Source organism: Schistosoma mansoni (assembly GCF_000237925.1).
Source record: "Schistosoma mansoni, WGS project CABG00000000 data, supercontig 0041, strain Puerto Rico, whole genome shotgun sequence".
Classification (NCBI taxonomy): Eukaryota; Metazoa; Platyhelminthes; class Trematoda; order Strigeidida; family Schistosomatidae; genus Schistosoma; species Schistosoma mansoni.
Genome location: NW_017386027.1, coordinates 999,282 through 1,018,913, shown reverse-complemented (window position 1 = coordinate 1,018,913; position 19,632 = coordinate 999,282). Strand labels below are relative to the sequence as shown.

Sequence of the window (19,632 nt, the reverse complement as noted above, 5' to 3'; positions counted from 1 at the left end):
TACTCTAAATGGGGACGAATAAAACTGTTGAAGATTATGTGGAAGGTTCTACCGTCAAACTGGCCAAAAATGCGCTTCAATGTTACCAGTGCAAGGTTTGCTTGAAAGGCGTTTTTGTCACAGTTCGCATACGATTTCAGGTCATAGGGTACCAACACTCCTAGATCTTTTTCGACTTGGGAAACTTCTAGAGGGGAGTTACCTAAGTTATCACTATAGTCTGCAACATGTCTCAGATGGACTACTTTGCACTTTGAAGTGTTGAAGATAAGTCCGTTGTCGTCTGCCCAACTTTGAAGTCGGGTCAGATCCTCCCTGAAGAACTAGTATATCATTATGATTACGTATCTCTCTCCAAAGTTTCACATCATCAGCAAAAAGCAATAAGTCAGATGAAACTTGTTGAGGAAGATCGTTAATGTAAATCAAGAAGAGAAGAGGTCCTAGTATTGAGCCCTGGGGGACCCCACTAGGACATTCCACAGCCCGAGAGAGAGTGAAGTTAACCCTGACCTTAAAGTGTCGATTTTCTAAATATGAAGAGAGCCAATCAATCAAAGGGGGTTTTATACCCAATCGTCTAATCTTCTTGATAAGACATATATGGTTGACCCTATCAAAAGCTTTTGAGAAGTCCAGGTAGATGACGTCAACCTTCCCCTTGCGATCAAGGATGGTTGTCCATCTATCCCTCGCAGTCAGCAGGTTGGTCATACAAGAATGACCATTTCTGAAACCATGCTGTTGAGGTGAGAAGAACTTTGAGGATAATAAGTATTCTAATATACCGTCGTATATTAGGGATTCCATAATTTTGGAAGGTATGGAGAGAAGGGCAACTGGTCGGTAGCTTGAGGGTTCACTGCATCGACCTCCTTTGAAAATTGGTGTGATGTGGGCCGGCTTCCAAATTTCTGGTAGTTTGCCTCTGCTTAGCGAGTGTGCAAACATCACGCTAAGTGGTGTCGCCAGGATTGAAGCTGCTTCCCTCAAAACAGCGGAATGAAGCATATCCGGACCAGGAGAAGTGTCTTTTCTTAGGTGCTGCAGTTTACGGAGCACCAGGTCAGCACTCAGATCCACTTCGGAAAGTCCTGTACAGGTGCAAATGAAGCTTTCGTCAGTATGGTTGATGTGGGTCAGCTGGAATGTCTGGGAGTATTGTTCAGCCAAAAGGTTAGCGGCGTCACTGTCGTTATTGGTCGGGCCATTAGGACCAAGCAGTTGGGAAACTCCAGTTTTGCCTTGTCGAAGAGAAGCTGCGTAACTGGATAAGCTTTTCGGATTGGAGATGAATTTATCGATAAGCTTGGTCTGGAACTGAAGCCTGTCTTCTCTTATTGCCTTTGGACATATGTTCCTTATGCGTTTATATTGCCTGTATGCGTCGTTATTGTCATTTCGTTCATATTCAGCCCAACAGTGCCTTTTGCGGCTTAGCAAACGACGAGTGCGGTTCTTGATGATTGGAGGTTGTTTGTAGCTTTTTGGGACCAGTTGAGGAACTGAATGCTCAGTAGCACATAAGATCGTGTGCAGTAAGAAATCCCAATGAGCATCCACTTCAAGTTGAGGGTGAACATCCCAATCCACCTGTTGTAGATAGTCCTGTAAAGCTAACACATTCAACCGTTTGAAGTTCCAGCGCTTGTTGCTAGTAGGATATCTTAGCTCCGTTTTGCTGACAAAGCTGAATGATAAGACGGCGTGATCACTTTTCCCCAGGGGAGCCAGGATTGAGAGGTTGTAAACTAGGAATTCTTCATTTGTGAATACCCAGTCTAAGCGCGACGGCGTCTGACTGTTTCTCCAACGAGTTGCCGACTTCACATTTTCGAATAATCCCAGGTCACCGATAAGGTTGAAGAACAGAGCTTCAGTAGAGTTGTCATCTCCAATGTATGTATGTTCCACGAAGTTGATTCTAGGAAGATTGAAGTCCCCTAGAATCAGGATTTGAGAGAATCCGAGACGCGTAGAGCGAGTTAATCCTTCCAGCAGACGTTTGTCATACTCGATCTCGGCAGTGGGCTTCCTGTAGATGACCCCAACTACACACTTCAATGTGATAGACAATCTTACTTAGCACCATACTAACTCATCAAGATTGAGAAACTCTTGGTTGTGAAGTTGGTGCGCATCCAGGCATGACCGTATGTATAGTGCTACCCCACCCCCCATTCCTGTTTTTCTGTCGTTGCGAAATAAAGACATTCCAGTTATTGCTAGCTCCTGGTCCGTAAACCGAGACGTTATCCAAGTTTCGGATATTCCTATCAGATGGGCATCATTAGCGTTGCTAAGTTCACGTAGCTCATTCATTTTGTTCCTTCGGTGAGGTTCGGAATTTTAGATGAAATATATCCTATATCCATAAGATGGGGTAATTTTCACTGGTTAATTTCTTCGCTTCTTATTGTCATTTTGGTAGAATGGCCTCATAACTGAGAGATCACTCGTTTAATCTTGTAGACTTTCATAGTCGTATTTTACAGTTTCAGTTTGGAAAGGACAGGAGGCTTGATGGCCTGTGTTAGTCCTGGCAATGATGGTCTCTCAGCTGATCCAACTTTCCTTTGAAGGTGTCGACGGATGGAGCCTCAACCACGTGCTGAGGTAATGAATTCCACTCATTGATTATTCGATGGGAAAGTCGGTAGTCAGCTGACAAGTAATTCGTTCTGGGCTTGTGAACTTTTTTGGAGTGTCCTGATCATACTGAAAATAGAATGACTTTGTAGATGCGATCTGAAACTAAAATGTTGGGACTTATTGAAGTTGTTTAGTATGTAGCAGAAAATCAATTCTCAAAATAAATAAATAATTCTCAAAAAACTAAACAAATAAATGGTTCGACATGTCTTAGGCATCGAATCTGACGTCATTTACCTAGCCGGAGATGCTGTCGCTGGATTCGCTCGTTCACGCATCCTCACCATATCACCATTGAGTATGTCGTTCAACGCATCCCTTGCAGCAGCTAATCAGCTTAGATAACTTGCTTCTCTACAAACAGGCTAATTTTCAAATAAGTCTTTGAATACTTTCATTTTTTACATTTGATTCGTTTAAGTTTCGGATCCTTAGTTCATAAAGAAGTCGCAGATGAAAGAGTTGTCGAGCCCTGAACATCCGTTATACATTAGGACTAACAGTTTTGATCTAGAGTGGTGTGACTCCTTGATGTTCAATGCTTTAATTTGAATTCAACAATATTTTGTTGGTCCAAAACTGAATTCCTGGTAGTTAGGGAAAACTCCGACTAGTTTTGAGGCCAACAACAACCATAACTGATTTTATTGTTCTAAAAGGTTCTCTAAAGTTAATTTGGGAATAAGTTACTCCTGACCACCCTTAGATTGACTTTTATTGATCACAATGGTAAACGATGTTTTGTTTGTTTTTTGAAAAATTTAATGACATTCTATTAGAGTTCCAATCCAGATATTTTTAACTCATGAACTGTGCCAAACTGCGAATTTTCAAGATATTATGTGTGCCGTTTACTCGAGAAGTGTTGGATATCACTATTGTTTATTTTAAAGTTGTCAACTTTTATCAAGATAATCTCACTGTTTGTGGCTTTGATAAAGTGTTTCATAGCTATAGAACTGAAGCTTCGGTGTTCACTCTACTTCGGAAGAATATGTTGTAAATTCAAATCAGTGTCAAAGTCGGACGCATGGAGTAATTTTCGTGGCATTACTTCAAGAGCCTTATTGGAAGTTTTAATCATACTTACGAGTGATTCATTTCCAGAAAATCTCACTCATTTTAGCAGATGCTCTTCACCATTATCTCATTTCCATTCTCAATTTTTCTTGTCATATATAAACATTCAACTATCCCAAGTTAGGTGAGTGAAAAAAGCCTTACTTGTTGTTATATCCAATGGGTTGCCAAGTAACACATGACAAAGCTTCCAGTCTGAATACTGACTTCCATGGCCTCGTTACTGTGCTATATCAATGACTCGCCAACCGAAAGGCATCCGCGAAAATTCGTAGAGTTCGAAGAGAGTTATGATGGCGGTTTTAGGAATATCGTCAGTAGCCATGTTGATTCGGTTATGGGCTTTAACCAAGTCGACTTTCGAAAAGAAAGTTGTGCCTTTCAATGTGGCCGTCAAATAATGAATACGAGGCAATGGGTAACGATCAGGAATGGTTTTTGCATTGAAACATCGATAATCACCAGTTGGACGCCAATCGTCGCTGCCTTTCTTAGGGACCACATACAAGGGAGATGCCCATGGGGTGTTTGACAGTCGAATGATTCCTAACTCTATCATGTGTTCGAATTCGCTTTTGGGGATTTGTTAACCGCTGCGCTTTGATACTAGATACGGGAGCATGTTAAGCTAGAGCTTCTTCTGTTACTTCCAGAACCATTTATACAAAAACATTGGATATAAGTACTACCTTATCATTCTGGGACTACCAACCCCTACCACAATAGTGAAAATGAAATGGTTCCACTTGGCGTCATGCAGTTATTTCCAAATTCTGATATTGTGGTAATCTTTCCAATGTACTAGTATTGTACCTTCAACCTTGACGGTAACTAAGTTTGATATTTACGCAATAGTATGAAAAACCCTTAGGAAGATCGGAAGCTTGTTTATTTATCAACTTTATCTCTATTTAGGTTGTGAGCATAATTATACGTAAGTATAGCCAGAGTACTGAACATACATCCCCTTCATTTTTTCTAAATGACACTATCATATGTTATCTCTAGATTGTTGACCCTTTGTAACACAGGTGATTACAGTGCCATCTGTGGTCCTTAAAACGTTTAAGAAATTTCTGTTCGCAAGCTAAATTAAAAACTGCATCTAAATGTGTAGATGGGGCTGTCAGGCAAACGACACAGTATCTTACAATCGTTTCAAGTACTGAATGATAATTAATTATTAAGACATACATGTGCAAATGGTGTGGAACAAGATTTTGCAAGGTTTGTCTGGTCGGAGACTTTCAAGGGAAAATGAAAGCTGAAGACCACTGTTTTGTTTGCAATCAGGTAAATTTCTAACACTTTACATAGTTTTATAAGAACCTGGAGACATCTGTCTATCTCAGCTACTATTAACTTATTTCATATGGATGTAAAACCCACAAACTAGCCTTACTCGGGTCTTATGCAATTGTTACAAGGGGAAAGGTTAGGCGAAATTTAGTTAACCTTGATGAACGGAGTCAAAAATCTTGTTCATGCATTTAGATAATACTGGTTTAATTAGCAGCTCATTCAGAAGTTAAGAATAGGTCTTATTTTGAGGTACATCTTAATACTTATAGTAACATAACTGATGTTTATGCGCTGAATGTATAAATAGATAAATTTGCACGAGGTAAAAACAAGTGGCGCAGTGACATATTCCAATTCTTGTCTAACAAATAAATTTTTATGAATTTGGATTAGCAATGATTTGGGGATTTATCTGTTTTTGAAGTGCCAAGATCTATCCGGTGATAAGTCATTAGTTCCAGATTTATAGCGCATAGTTACCCCAGATATTTTTCACGGATAACACGAATACATTGATTTTCATATATAAGATAGTAGCGCCTAAACAGTGAATGCAAATCTGTGATTATTATTGATACACTTCTTCCCACAAAAAATATAACGACAAGTAATCGAAACTAACTAGGTGGTGTAAAATTTAACCGTACAATTCACTTGCGATGTCAATTAGCTTCAGAGGTACTCTCTCAACTAGCAAATAAGACGGAGGACATGAAGTAGCATTGTTGTATTCTGACTTTACAGGAACATTTTCTACACATCTCTCAATATTTCCATCTAGACTAAGGACTCATGTTGAATGTCAGACATTTTTGTGTACCACAATAAGCAAAATCATTAGCTACGAGTTCAGCAAACATATTAGTGGTCAAATGAGATAGAAATTCAACTTAAGTTTATAGTTGCAACACTATGACAGATATATTAAGGTATAGTGTTAAAGAAATTCTCCAACCAAACTTCAGTGTGTCTGCTGTAAAGTACTAATTATAATCGGTAACCATAAAGTAACTGCGATTTGTAAGACTAATATACACTGGTGCCCTACGTAAAAATGATCGGAAATATGTAATGCGATATTATCAGTCACTAGCACAAAGACCAAAAGAAACAAAATATTCTCGTAAAAATGACTCTTATCAGAAACATTTAAGATATGAATAGTAAGACAGTCACCGAGTATACAACAACATAAGAAAAAATCTCTATATTACTTTCGACACCCCAAGTGACAAAGTTTTACATGATGTCAATCCTTATCTTACAGTTTTTTTATTATTTCCAAATCGGTTTTTAGTTAAGGTGTATTGGAAAACGTGTTGAATATGTACCGCTTACAAAGAAACTAGAAACAAAACCCTTAAAAAAGGGAGGGGCGAAAAAAGGCAAAAAGAAAACAGGAAAAGGTATAAAGAAGACTGGGAAGGGTAAAAAGAAGAAAAAGTAGATACAACATTACATTTTCCGATCCACAAAAGCATAACCCGAGTTACAACTACGAAATTTTATTTAAAGAACGTACATCTTGAGAAAAGTTTAAACAGTGTTCCAGTAGACGAAATGTTTGATTAGCTACATTATAGTTTAATAAACACAAGTACTCGGTACATTATTAGAAAGTGGTACAGTTATAAACTGAAATACATTGTTTATTATGAGATATTACTCGTCTTTCACTTTAGTTGCTAGCTTTAACCAGGGTGAAATAAATTAAAATTTGATGTTTACAAATTCCTGTGATCCATCTAATTGGATTTCGTCTTAGAGGAGATAAACTATTGAATAGTTAAGTGATTACGGTCATATTATTGATTAGTCAAATGGTTGTGGTGAGCGTATTACAAACTGTAATAGATTTCAACTAGTGAAATAATACTAGATTAGAGGACCGTAATTTAGCAACAATGCAACTCATGTTAAAACTATGAGACTGCCACAAACATACATCACCATTCTCCTCAAGTTTTAAAACGGGACGAATATTAAGAAAGTTGGAACTTTCGGAATAATCTTACGAACTATTACTATTATTTATATTTTTATTGTATAATTAGTAGATAAGTGTATTGCTGCAATTCTATATTCACCTTATTGTATGCTTTCGGTTGACCTATTAACTGTCATTATACGGTTGACTATTCTTTAGTCACTGCTAATAAACTACCTATTGTTCGCTCCACACTCTACCACTTATAATATGATTGTGTTCAAAGTGTGATTTTTTATTCGATGTGCTATGTAGTCAGTCACTCCAGGTATATTATTGTCTGAGTTTTAAGCCACCAGTGAGTTGAGTAAAATAGAGAATTAATATGCTTCTACTGTCGTCGTTTGATTGGCTACTGAGTTAGGAAGAGCTTGAGGACCAATAAACGTTACCATATTAGCTGTTATTTATTGGTATATCGATGAGGGTCATACTAGGAATCTAGATGAACTAATCGATAACCGGAAATATGCTTGGTAAATCTAGCGAGTGATATCAATTAGAATCTCAAGCCTGTGCAATCAACTGTTAACAAGGATGAAAAATCAGTCATTTAAACTAGTAAAAGTTTATTTCCCCAGTGTGTAGTGAGAAATGAGGAATTTTTGTAGTAGAAGACTGTCATTTGAGCTTATATACTGCTCTAGTAACGAAAGTTTTAAAAATATTCGATTTCTGAAACCATTGTAGCCTAGTTGATTTAATAATCGAAGATAAAATTAGTCTTGTTTAGATCAAAAAAGACAGTTGAAATGATTGTATTAAAAATATTGGCAAGACTCAATGCCAAAATTCCAATTCTTTCAAATAATGGCTAAAGTTCTTAAGTGAAATGGTTTAAAATAGATTATAATAACCCAGGTCCTTCCATTCCTTATCTGTTCTTAGATCTTCAGATTCACCATTATTTCATAGCTTTTATCCTGTGAAGTGATTTTTTTTAATGCCCATTTCTATTCAGTTACAGACACTATCACTACTACTACTACTACAAACTCTTCGGTATGAATCACTTTTCAGTGTTAATTTGGTTTGGCAACTTCAGTTTATACACATTTGTGCTACAATCTATATTGACTATGACTAAAATACTTGTACCACAAAATTGATTGCTGAAGGACTCAGGAATAAATCGTGACAAAGCTAGTAAATCATTGCGTTCTTCAGACATTTAAATTAACATATTAAGACATATAGATAGAGCTTATAGTTTTACACACTCTTGTTTTTTATGATTTCAAAAATCTGTTTAGATAAGAAATACTTGTTCTTCAATTTATGATTGATTCCGGAAACAAAATTACTGACTGACCAATAAAGTAAATTCCTTATAATTTCTGAGTCTTTTGCCCCCAAATGACCTGGTACGGCCGAGAGTGGGGAAAGTCCGCTCTCTTTCTTGAAATGCTCTCACATGGCCACGCGTATATAGCCTCTGCCAAGGAAGTCCTACTCACTGCTTTCTTACAGTGGCGGGGGTGTTGTTTACGAAATTGAGAGGACGAAAAGCGAATGCCTGGCGCTTTAATCGGGTTGGTGTACATGGGAAGTCCATACATACAGTGGCAACACCATGTTAGTAATGCAGAGGTTCGGCATCGTGTGTTCGGGCACAGAGACGATAATTCAATTGGTGTCACCATCTTGAAACACCGAATTCGGTGGCTCGGACATGTTTTACGAATGTCGTCCCAGAGACTTCCACGTCGTGCATTATTTGCCGACTCTGGGACTGGTTGGAAAAAGCGGAGAGGAGGTCAGTGTATGACATGGTGTCGTGGCATGAAAGAAAGCTGCAAAGGGCTAGCTTCTGTTGGTCCTTCACGACTCCCTGGCTGGGGTCCGAGAAATGGTGTAACACAGTGGCTAGAGACGTTATCGAATATGGCTCAGAATAGAAGCCAGTGGCGAACCTGCTGTAACCTTCTTTTACTTTCTACATAAAGAGTGGTCCTAACTTTCTTAACTGAAAGAGTCTTCTGGTTGTACATTTCAGTCCGCCTTATCTTTTCATCCTTTCTCTTTCTACTTTCATTATTTTGTGTGGCGCATATGTACCTGGTGTCCTTTTGTACCAATATATATGTGTTTAAATAAATAAATAAAATAAATACTGTGCGTATTGCCCCGATATAGCCTTAATTCACAAGCATTGTAAGTAAAGATGGATAGTGGCTAGCAGTGAAATCCAGGACGCGCGCTTCGTCCTATTTGGGACTCGTCAGCTGGATGTACCATCCTCGCTTACAATGTTCGTTAACAATCAATAATATATATGAAGAGGTGGCAATACGTAATGTAGCAGAAGCGAGATTTTTTTGTAACAATGTAAAACTATTGCATTAGTTCTAGTTGAAAAATCGTGAAATGCAACCAGAAAAATCTGACAGGAAGAAAAGATATAAATTGCGAAAGAATAATAGTGACTACTGATTTTTATTATTTAAGACAAACTTATTACACTACAAGCACGATGCAACAAAAGAAAACTGAGTATATGACAAAATACTGATATATTACATGTAATACCTCCCATGTGAGGCTCTAATCTGTGAAACTGGTCGTTTAGGCCTTGATAAATATCAATACTTCTGAAATATATTTACCTCTAAAATCGAGACGCCAAAGTTCAACTTCTTCATTAAAGCTCCACAACTGTATATTGGATTCCTCCCCTTAAATTTACAATCGACTAGGAAAAGAACTATGAATAAATGTTATACCTAGACACAATCAGTCTGTGGTCTTTGTTTAGATGTCGATCCAGTCCCCAAATGCCATGGTACAGTCGAGGGTGGGGAGAGTCCGCTCCCTCTCGAAATGCTCTCACACGATCACGCGTATACAGCCACTGTCAGGAAAGTCTTACTCACTGCTTTTTCGCCACAAGGGCGTCGTTTACGAAATTGAGAGGACAGAAAGTGAATGTCCGGCACTTTAACCTAGTTGATTGATACGGAGGATTCACCTAGGGGAGTCGAGAAACCCTGGTTCCAAACTAATGGTGTACATGGGCTCCAGGGTCCTGATGGAAAAAATGGCATATGAGGCTATTGTTTGTCACCGATTATCATGGGACTGCACCTTCTTACATTGTTCCACTACCTTGTAGATTAGACCTTTAGGTCAAAGGCTCGAAGAGTGGCCCTCTATAAAAACCACGTCGGTTTGGGCACTCAGACAGTATTACAGACCTCACACAAATCGAATGAAGTATGATATATATATATATATATTATATATGGTGCCTCCTTGTACCAATGTTTATGCGTTTAAATAAATAAATGAACCAGTTGGACTCCTACTACTTACAAATCAGTTTCATTACAACCTCACTAACTGATCCTATGTAAGTAAATCCTTGAACCTCGCCATTAATAAAGAGCAACAGATATGTTCTGAAGCTATGTGATTACTTACTTTCAAGTTTTTTTTTAGTACTATCTTGGGAATCTATAACACCGGAACCGTGCATTGCTCCATTATATGTCATCTGTTCATATATTTAGTCAATTTTATCAGTGACATTATCTAAATTATAGCCGGTCTTTTCGTACGTTCAAGGCATACACTATTTTGTTTAAATGAACTTATATAAGGCTCCATAAATACACAAAATACGAACGTAAAATTCAAAATTACTATATTTTTAGCAAAATAATAAATTTATATTAGTTCTTGATTAAACAACTCATCGATGGCAAGCTCTCCTGACTGCTTATCTTTAAGATAATTTTGAAAGCCAGAGGTTTGTTTAAATTTGTTGATTAGTCGTTCTATCTGTTTGGATGTCAACTGATAAACATTCTTTGGATCTCTGCTCATAGACTACAAAAGAGAAAGAATTATATCTTAAGTTAACACACTCACTTCAAAATCATCCTCAGCATACATTTCTAAGTTGTATATGCAAAACAACTGATCATCTTCGGATACAAACACAGGTTTTTGTTTTTTATGTTTGGCCAACTCTTCTAAAACTATAATCGAGTAGTGTAGAACATATTGAATAAACAATGAATAATCTCGCCTTTTACGACATTAGTCTTTTTCCGTTGTCGCATATTTTTTGTGACTGCATCATTATTATCATACTCGCCATTTGTTAAAACCTGTATTTAACAAAAACAGAACTAGTTAGATAATTGTAACAACACTACCTGATTTCCAAGTACTTCATTCGCATCGTAAGCTAAACCCAAACGGTCAAAATTTGATTTGACAGATAATCCATGCTTCCAAGCCGAATTAATGACTGGACTGATATGAAACATTAATTATTAAATAAATATTAATTCAAAGAGACAGTTTGTATTCAATAAATGTAAATGAAACACAAATTTAAAAAGAGTACGTAAACCTAGTGCAACATCATGACCGTATCAAATACCTAACAGCCTATAGTTAAAAGACCAGTCACCGTACTTCAACAACAACTTTACTACTGCATAAATAAATTAAAGATATTCAAAGTCATTAGCACTATTCAGCTTAAATACTAGGTCAGCTGGATTTATATTAAAGATAGGAAAAAATGTTTTCAAATGTGATAAATACAAGACGACTATAGTTTCATGTTTAGAATGTGAAATAAAAACTGCCCACATTTTAAAAAAATTCGCAAAGATTAATACTGGTTAAGGGAGATAAATGACAGCAACGTTATTGAATGTGAGTGGTATAATCATTTTATACAAAATACTTTTGAAGACCAAGGAAGATACAAACGTAACGAGGGTATCAAATCGATTTGGTGCTTAGACCTAGTCGACTTTTAACCAAGCTCTGATACTAAGTAGATAGAAATTATGAGTGTAAAATAAAATAAAATCCTTCACTTAAAATGACCTACTTTCTAATTTTTAATTTTGCCTTCTCTTTTCTGCCTAATCGCTTTCGATTTCGAGAATAACTGAAAGTGTGCTTTTTTCCCATTTGCAAAGACGGAGGGAGTGATAGTTGTCTGAAATGTTTAAAATGAACACAAATAGTAAAGAACAAAGATATAACACGCTTAAGGTAATACACCTTCTGAAACATTCCGTTTGTCAGTATTCTAAACAACCCTGAATCTTCAGATTTTTCATAGATATGCAATATTCTTCTGCGCGCTATTTAAAAAGGACAGTAGTATTTTTCCTCGTTGAGTAAATTCTATTGTTTTGATCGTTATTAACGTATCAAGACTACTGTTTTATACTTTGATTGAATTTCTTTCAGTTAAAGTATTCGACTAGAGTATCATTTTTGGTATCTTAAATAGTTTTATCGTCGGTACTCCAGAGTACCTTGTTTTTCTATTGTATCTGTTAGTACTTTGGTCCTAACTATTTATAGTTTTTTCTACTTTTAGTCAAAACTCACTTTCTCATCCTAAAATGACTGGAAGATGCAACAAAAGCATTTGCCACCGCCCAGGATGTCGATATCCCGTTGACAGCGGCATGCAGTGCGATGAGTGCAAAGGTTGGTACCACGAAGTTTGCACGAATCTAACGCCTGCAGCTTTTAAGCGGTTCAGTAAAAATGGATGCATATGGCTATGTCAACAGTGTTGTTTGGATGCAAATAGCCTGTTAACCGAGGCCATCTCAATGGTAAATGCCGCAAAAAAGTGTCTCGGCAAGCGCGATCGGGACACATCGGTCAGAACTCAATCTGTCGACACGCAGATTGACACAAGGCAGGCCCAAGTGAGTCCAAAAAATGCTGACCCACACTGTCCAAAGGAGGAAGGACATCCTCCAAAGAGGTCTGTCACAACCAGAAACTCGAGAAAAAAAGTCTCTTCTGTCCCTCGTATCAAAAATGGTACCCAGAAGGGAACTTCCGGAACCCAAAATCGCAAGGCTCGATCGGTTTCCAGCGCGAAAGATGACCCAACCTCCCAAGTCGTCCTGAACCTTCCGGAATCCCACAGTACGCCTGACGCGACTGTGGTTACTACTCCAAAGAACGTTGGCGATTGGGTACGGGTCGTAAGGAAAAAACGGCAAAATGACGTAAAAGGGAATCCTACCCCCACCAAAAGGGTCGACAAGCCGAGGTCTGATCACAGCGACAGATCAGTCATTTTTCATATAGTCAAGGAGAGTGACAGCTCAGAACCGAAAGCTCGTTTTGAGCATGACATTGTGTTGATAAAACAACTACTCAACCAAGTTATGCCCCAAAACATCTCCGGAGTCACCTTGCTAAAGGTGTATAGACTAGGAAACCTAGCGCATCTAAAGCCAAATCAGTCTAGACTACTCAAAGTCGTTTTCAAATCCCCAAACGAACGCGACTTAATCTTAGAAAATGGACACAAATTAAAGGGTTCAGGAGTTTTTCTCCGTAAGGACTTACCGTTGGCGGACCGTGTAAAAAGACGGGAAGCCGAAAAAGAACTACAGCTCAGATTAGGCGCTGGCGAAAAAGACCTGAAAATTGTAAATTTTCGGGTTGTGAGGCTTCGACAGAGGATGATGCCGAAGCCACTCTGAGTGAAGCACGAGGCCACCTAAATAGGCTTCGGATCTGTTATACCAATGCCCGGAGCTTACTCAATAAGCTACCGGAACTAGGTGTACAGATTGACTCAACTAGGCCAGACATAATCGCAGTCACAGAAACATGGCTGACGCCGTCTATAGATAGTAGGGAACTTGATTTCGAGGGTTTTACATTAGTAAGGGCCGATAGAATACAAACGCGCAAAGGAGGGGGAGTAGCTCTATTCATTAGGAATGCTATTCCATTCACTATTATCGACAGTGTATCCCATGAGAGTGGGACGTATGAATGTTAGCTGCCGCCTGAAATGTAGGGGACAAGAGTTGCTGCTTAGTTTGATCTATCGCAGTCAGCAAATTCCTTCGAACAGGAACTAGTTGATGCGGTAATCACATGTGCCCTAGTGCAACACGTGAAGGAAGCAACTAGGTACGACCCGGGTTCTGCATCATCCTTACTAGATCTTATATTGACTCATTATGAGGATGACGTTGCAAACCTGGATTACATGCCACCCCTAGGCAAAAGTGATCATGCAGTTTTAAGCTTTGACTTCTATATAACTGTCGATCACGAGCACGCCTCAGCTCAATCCAGACCTAACGTCTGGAAAGCAAACATACCAGACATCATGAAATCAGCATCATCAGTAGATTGGAAAATAGACCCAAAGTCATCAATCGAAACGGCTTGGGACGTATTCCGGAATTTATACTTAAAAGTTACCGCCCCCCACATCCCTTGGACTACACATAAGGGGCCGAGAAACTCCCCACCGTGGTTCAGTAGAGAGGTTCGCATCCTTCTCCGTAAAAGAAGGAAAATGTGGGATAGATTTAGGTTACTGGGGACTGACGAGGCAAAATCTCAGTATCAAAAGGCTCGAAATACCTGTGCCTCGACCCTCCGTAGGCCAGAAAGCTGTACGAAGAGAAAATCGTTAGGGAATCCATAGAATGCCCTGAATGCTTGTGTTCGTATATAAACCAAAGGACAAAAAGAAGAAATGTTCCTTCACTATGGGGAGACAGTACTGCCTCATCACTAGTGGAGGACGACTTTGGCAAAGCTCAAGTATTCTCTAAATACTTTAGCGATGTATACACCATAGAAACACCCTTCTCACCAGTCCATGAAAATCCCCCCACACAAGCACTGGACAGCGTGACCATTAAAGAACTCGATGTCTTCGGTCTGCTAGTTAAGCTTGACATAGGTAAATCCACTGGACCCGATGAACTGCATCCTAGGTTACTAAAGGAATTAGCTAACTTTGTTGCGAACCCTTTAAGTGTATGTTTTAATCTATCCGTAACCCATGGTCGTCTACCAAAAGACTGGAAGAACGCCATAGTAAGTCCAGTCTTCAAAACAGGTACAAAACATAAGCCTGAGAATTACCGACCAATTAGCCTAACTAGTGTGGTTATTAAAATCTTAGAAAAGATTATTCGGAAGGAGCTGTTAAAGTATCTCGATGAAAACCGGATCCTCTCGGAAAAGCAGCATGGTTTTAGAACAGGTTACTCTTGTCTCACAAACTTATTAGTCGCTCGTGAAAGCTGGTGCGCTCTTAAGGACCAAAAATTACCTATAGACATAGCTTACATCGATTTCAGCAAAGCTTTCGACAAAGTTCCGCATAACCGGCTATTATATAAGCTAAGGAATGTCGGAATAACTTCGCTTTTCCTACAAACAATGGAAGACTTCCTGGTTGGGCGTCAACAAAGAGTAAGGGTGAACTCCAAGTTGTCTAGCTGGGAAACTGTGCTTAGTGGAGTCCCCCAGGGTACAGTTTTGGGGCCAGTGTTATTCCTCCTGTACGTAAATGATCTCCCTCGTCTACTATCGTCATCGGTCTTACTCTATGCTGATGATGTCAAGATATGGAGAGCGATACAAAGCAAGGGCGATAGCTTAGAACTTCAAAATGACCTAGAGAGATTATCTGAATGGTCCCAAACCTGGCAATTGCCGATAAACACTTCCAAGTGTATTGTGATGCATATTGGCCACCAGGGTACAGATACATACACGATGAATAACACTGAGTTACCTATTGTCCAGGCACACAATGACTTAGGCGTCATCGTTAGTCAAGACTTAAAGACTACTGCACACTTCCGTGCAATAGCCGCCAAAGGTTTTAGGACTTTATGGTCTGTACGCAGGGCTTTTAGGCATCTCGACGCTAAAACGTTTTTGACTTTGTATACAGTGTTCGTACGCCCTAAACTTGAGTACTGCATACAAGCAGCTAGCCCCTGCCTAAAAAAAGACAGTGAACTCTTGGAAAGGGTTCAGAGAACAGCAACTAGGCTGATTCCCGGGATAGCGAAGCTCCCGTATGGTACTAGACTGACCAAGCTAAACCTATTCACGCTGTCATATAGAAGAATCAGAGGCGACTTGATTACAGTTTTCAAATTGCTTAATCACAAATTTGCACCTGATATGCCCTCATTTTTCTTGTCTCCCGAAACAGAAAATCTACGAGGACACTCCAAAAAAGTTCACAAGCCCAGAACGAATTACTTGTCAGTTGACTACCGACTTTCCCATCGAATAATCAATGAGTGGAATTCATTACCTCAGCACGTGGTTGAGGCTCCATCCGTCGACACCTTCAAAGGAAAGTTGGATCAGCTGAGAGACCATCATTGCCAGGACTAACACAGGCCATCAAGCCTCCTGTCCTTTCCAAACTGAAACTGAATATACGAAAGTATATAACGGAATTTTTCTAGTAACTACATAAGCTGATAATTTCCAATTCATTCTCAGAACAATCAACTCAGTAACCAAGTAAAACTTCGTACACTTTGCTTTTAACTGACTATCCAAACCAAACTCGGCAGGTAGTCTTGTAGATAAATGTGTAACAGTTTACGTTCCCGTCAAAACATCACTATGGAGATAATATTTTTTGACAAGAATCCTACATTGCATTACACTTCAAGTCTGGGGAAGGACAAAAGACATTTGTGCTCTCACTTTATCAGAAAACGGTTCAGTCTTTCAGGATGATCACGGTGAAAAGCCCAGTTAGACGGCTATTATTCCGGTAAATCCGGAAAGCGCTATCCAAAGAAGCGGTTGAAAATTCACTTAAGCACGCTGATTGGACACTCCAACAGGAACTTTGTTAATTGCTTATTTCATCAATCCATTAAAAAGGATGTCAGACATCAACATAACTATACTCGAGGAAGATTACCACGAATCATTTGCACTTTATCGCAAATAAGGCTTAGAACCAAGCCAATATAACATTAAATCCGGTCACAAAAGCATTCCTAAGATGATTGCTAGGTTTTCGGCAAGAATAATGCTCAGTGTTGTAGAAAATATACTGACTACTACACACAACACATGAATGGAACTAAGTGGTTTTCCGGTGCTGAAAACGTGACCTACAGGTTAGGATTCGAATTATCCCGTGGGTCATCGATGTTCAATATCTCTAGGGGTTTCACAAAAGGTTTCTAGTACTTTCGAGTGATTTGGGATAGAATAAGAGAACCAAGTAAAGTATTCTCGTTTTAATAATTGATAAACCACTTATCTTCAATGTTTGAGTCTGCTGGAAGGATTAACTCGCTCTACGCGTCTCGGATTCTCTCAAATCCTGATTCTAGGGGACTTCAATCTTCCTAGAATCAACTTCGTGGAACATACATACATTGGAGATGACAACTCTACTGAAGCTCTGTTCTTCAACCTTATCGGTGACCTGGGATTATTCGAAAATGTGAAGTCGGCAACTCGTTGGAGAAACAGTCAGACGCCGTCGCGCTTAGACTGGGTATTCACAAATGAAGAATTCCTAGTTTACAACCTCTCAATCCTGGCTCCCCTGGGGAAAAGTGATCACGCCGTCTTATCATTCAGCTTTGTCAGCAAAACGGAGCTAAGATATCCTACTAGCAACAAGCGCTGGAACTTCAAACGGTTGAATGTGTTAGCTTTACAGGACTATCTACAACAGGTGGATTGGGATGTTCACCCTCAACTTGAAGTGGATGCTCATTGGGATTTCTTACTGCACACGATCTTATGTGCTACTGAGCATTCAGTTCCTCAACTGGTCCCAAAAAGCTACAAACAACCTCCAATCATCAAGAACCGCACTCGTCGTTTGCTAAGCCGCAAAAGGCACTGTTGGGCTGAATATGAACGAAATGACAATAACGACGCATACAGGCAATATAAACGCATAAGGAACATATGTCCAAAGGCAATAAGAGAAGACAGGCTTCAGTTCCAGACCAAGCTTATCGATAAATTCATCTCCAATCCGAAAAGCTTATCCAGTTACGCAGCTTCTCTTCGACAAGGCAAAACTGGAGTTTCCCAACTGCTTGGTCCTAATGGCCCGACCAATAACGACAGTGACGCCGCTAACCTTTTGGCTGAACAATACTCCCAGACATTCCAGCTGACCCACATCAACCATACTGACGAAAGCTTCATTTGCACCTGTACAGGACTTTCCGAAGTGGATCTGAGTGCTGACCTGGTGCTCCGTAAACTGCAGCACCTAAGAAAAGACACTTCTCCTGGTCCGGATATGCTTCATTCCGCTGTTTTGAGGGAAGCAGCTTCAATCCTGGCGACACCACTTAGCGTGATGTTTGCACACTCGCTAAGCAGAGGCAAACTACCAGAAATTTGGAAGCCGGCCCACATCACACCAATTTTCAAAGGAGGTCGATGCAGTGAACCCTCAAGCTACCGACCAGTTGCCCTTCTCTCCATACCTTCCAAAATTATGGAATCCCTAATATACGACGGTATATTAGAATACTTATTATCCTCAAAGTTCTTCTCACCTCAACAGCATGGTTTCAGAAATGGTCATTCTTGTATGACCAACCTGCTGACTGCGAGGGATAGATGGACAACCATCCTTGATCGCAAGGGGAAGGTTGACGTCATCTACCTGGACTTCTCAAAAGCTTTTGATAGGGTCAACCATATATGTCTTATCAAGAAGATTAGACGATTGGGTATAAAACCCCCTTTGATTGATTGGCTCTCTTCATATTTAGAAAATCGACACTTTAAGGTCAGGGTTAACTTCACTCTCTCTCGGGCTGTGGAATGTCCTAGTGGGGTCCCCCAGGGCTCAATACTAGGACCTCTTCTCTTCTTGATTTACATTAACGATCTTCCTCAACAAGTTTCATCTGACTTATTGCTTTTTGCTGATGATGTGAAACTTTGGAGAGAGATACGTAATCATAATGATATACTAGTTCTTCAGGGAGGATCTGACCCGACTTCAAAGTTGGGCAGACGACAACGGACTTATCTTCAACACTTCAAAGTGCAAAGTAGTCCATCTGAGACATGTTGCAGACTATAGTGATAACTTAGGTAACTCCCCTCTAGAAGTTTCCCAAGTCGAAAAAGATCTAGGAGTGTTGGTACCCTATGACCTGAAATCGTATGCGAACTGTGACAAAAACGCCTTTCAAGCAAACCTTGCACTGGTAACATTGAAGCGCATTTTTGGCCAGTTTGACGGTAGAACCTTCCACATAATCTTCAACAGTTTTATTCGTCCCCATTTAGAGTACGGAAACATAGTATTTCTTCCCTCCCTCCAAAAGGATAAGGACACTCTGGAACGTATACAACGTCGAGCCACGAAATCAGTTCGGGGACTCAAATTCAAACCTTATGAAGAGCGCCTCCAATCACTGAACCTTTACCCGTTAGAGTACAGGCGTCTTAGAGGTGACCTTCTTATGACTTACAGTATCCTTAATACTTCTGATCATCCCCTTAAACATCTTCTTAAGCTTAGTCATAACACTAACCTAAGAGGTAACACCCAGAAATTGGAGACCCTATATAGCAGAACAGACTGCAGACACAACTTCTACTCCGTTAGAGTTGTCAAGTGCTGGAATTCTCTGCCGACTGAGCTAGTCCAAGCGACTTCTCAAGAGTCCTTTAAGAGGAAACATGACTTATTCTTAAGGACTAAGGATAACATATTATTATGATTTACCAAATTCTTTTTTTTCCTCTATTATCGTTCATATACCTAGGTTTTTGCCTGGAGGTATTGGTGATCCACTGCTACTAGACACGTAAGCCCGTTA

At 39.4% G+C, this 19,632-nt stretch overlaps 1 protein-coding gene across 1 annotated transcript; it reads right to left on the bottom strand.

Annotated features, from left to right (window-relative positions):
- Positions 1–10,647: 10,647 nt before the first annotated feature.
- On the bottom strand, positions 10,648–11,956 carry Smp_086910 (hypothetical protein; the record flags this gene model as incomplete). Its single annotated transcript, XM_018790679.1, has 5 exons — positions 10,648–10,849; positions 10,892–11,001; positions 11,037–11,133; positions 11,182–11,281; positions 11,874–11,956. The coding sequence occupies 5 exons, from the start codon at positions 11,954–11,956 to the stop codon at positions 10,688–10,690; spliced, it is 552 nt and encodes a 183-aa protein (XP_018646075.1). The 3' UTR covers positions 10,648–10,687.
- Positions 11,957–19,632: the final 7,676 nt, after the last annotated feature.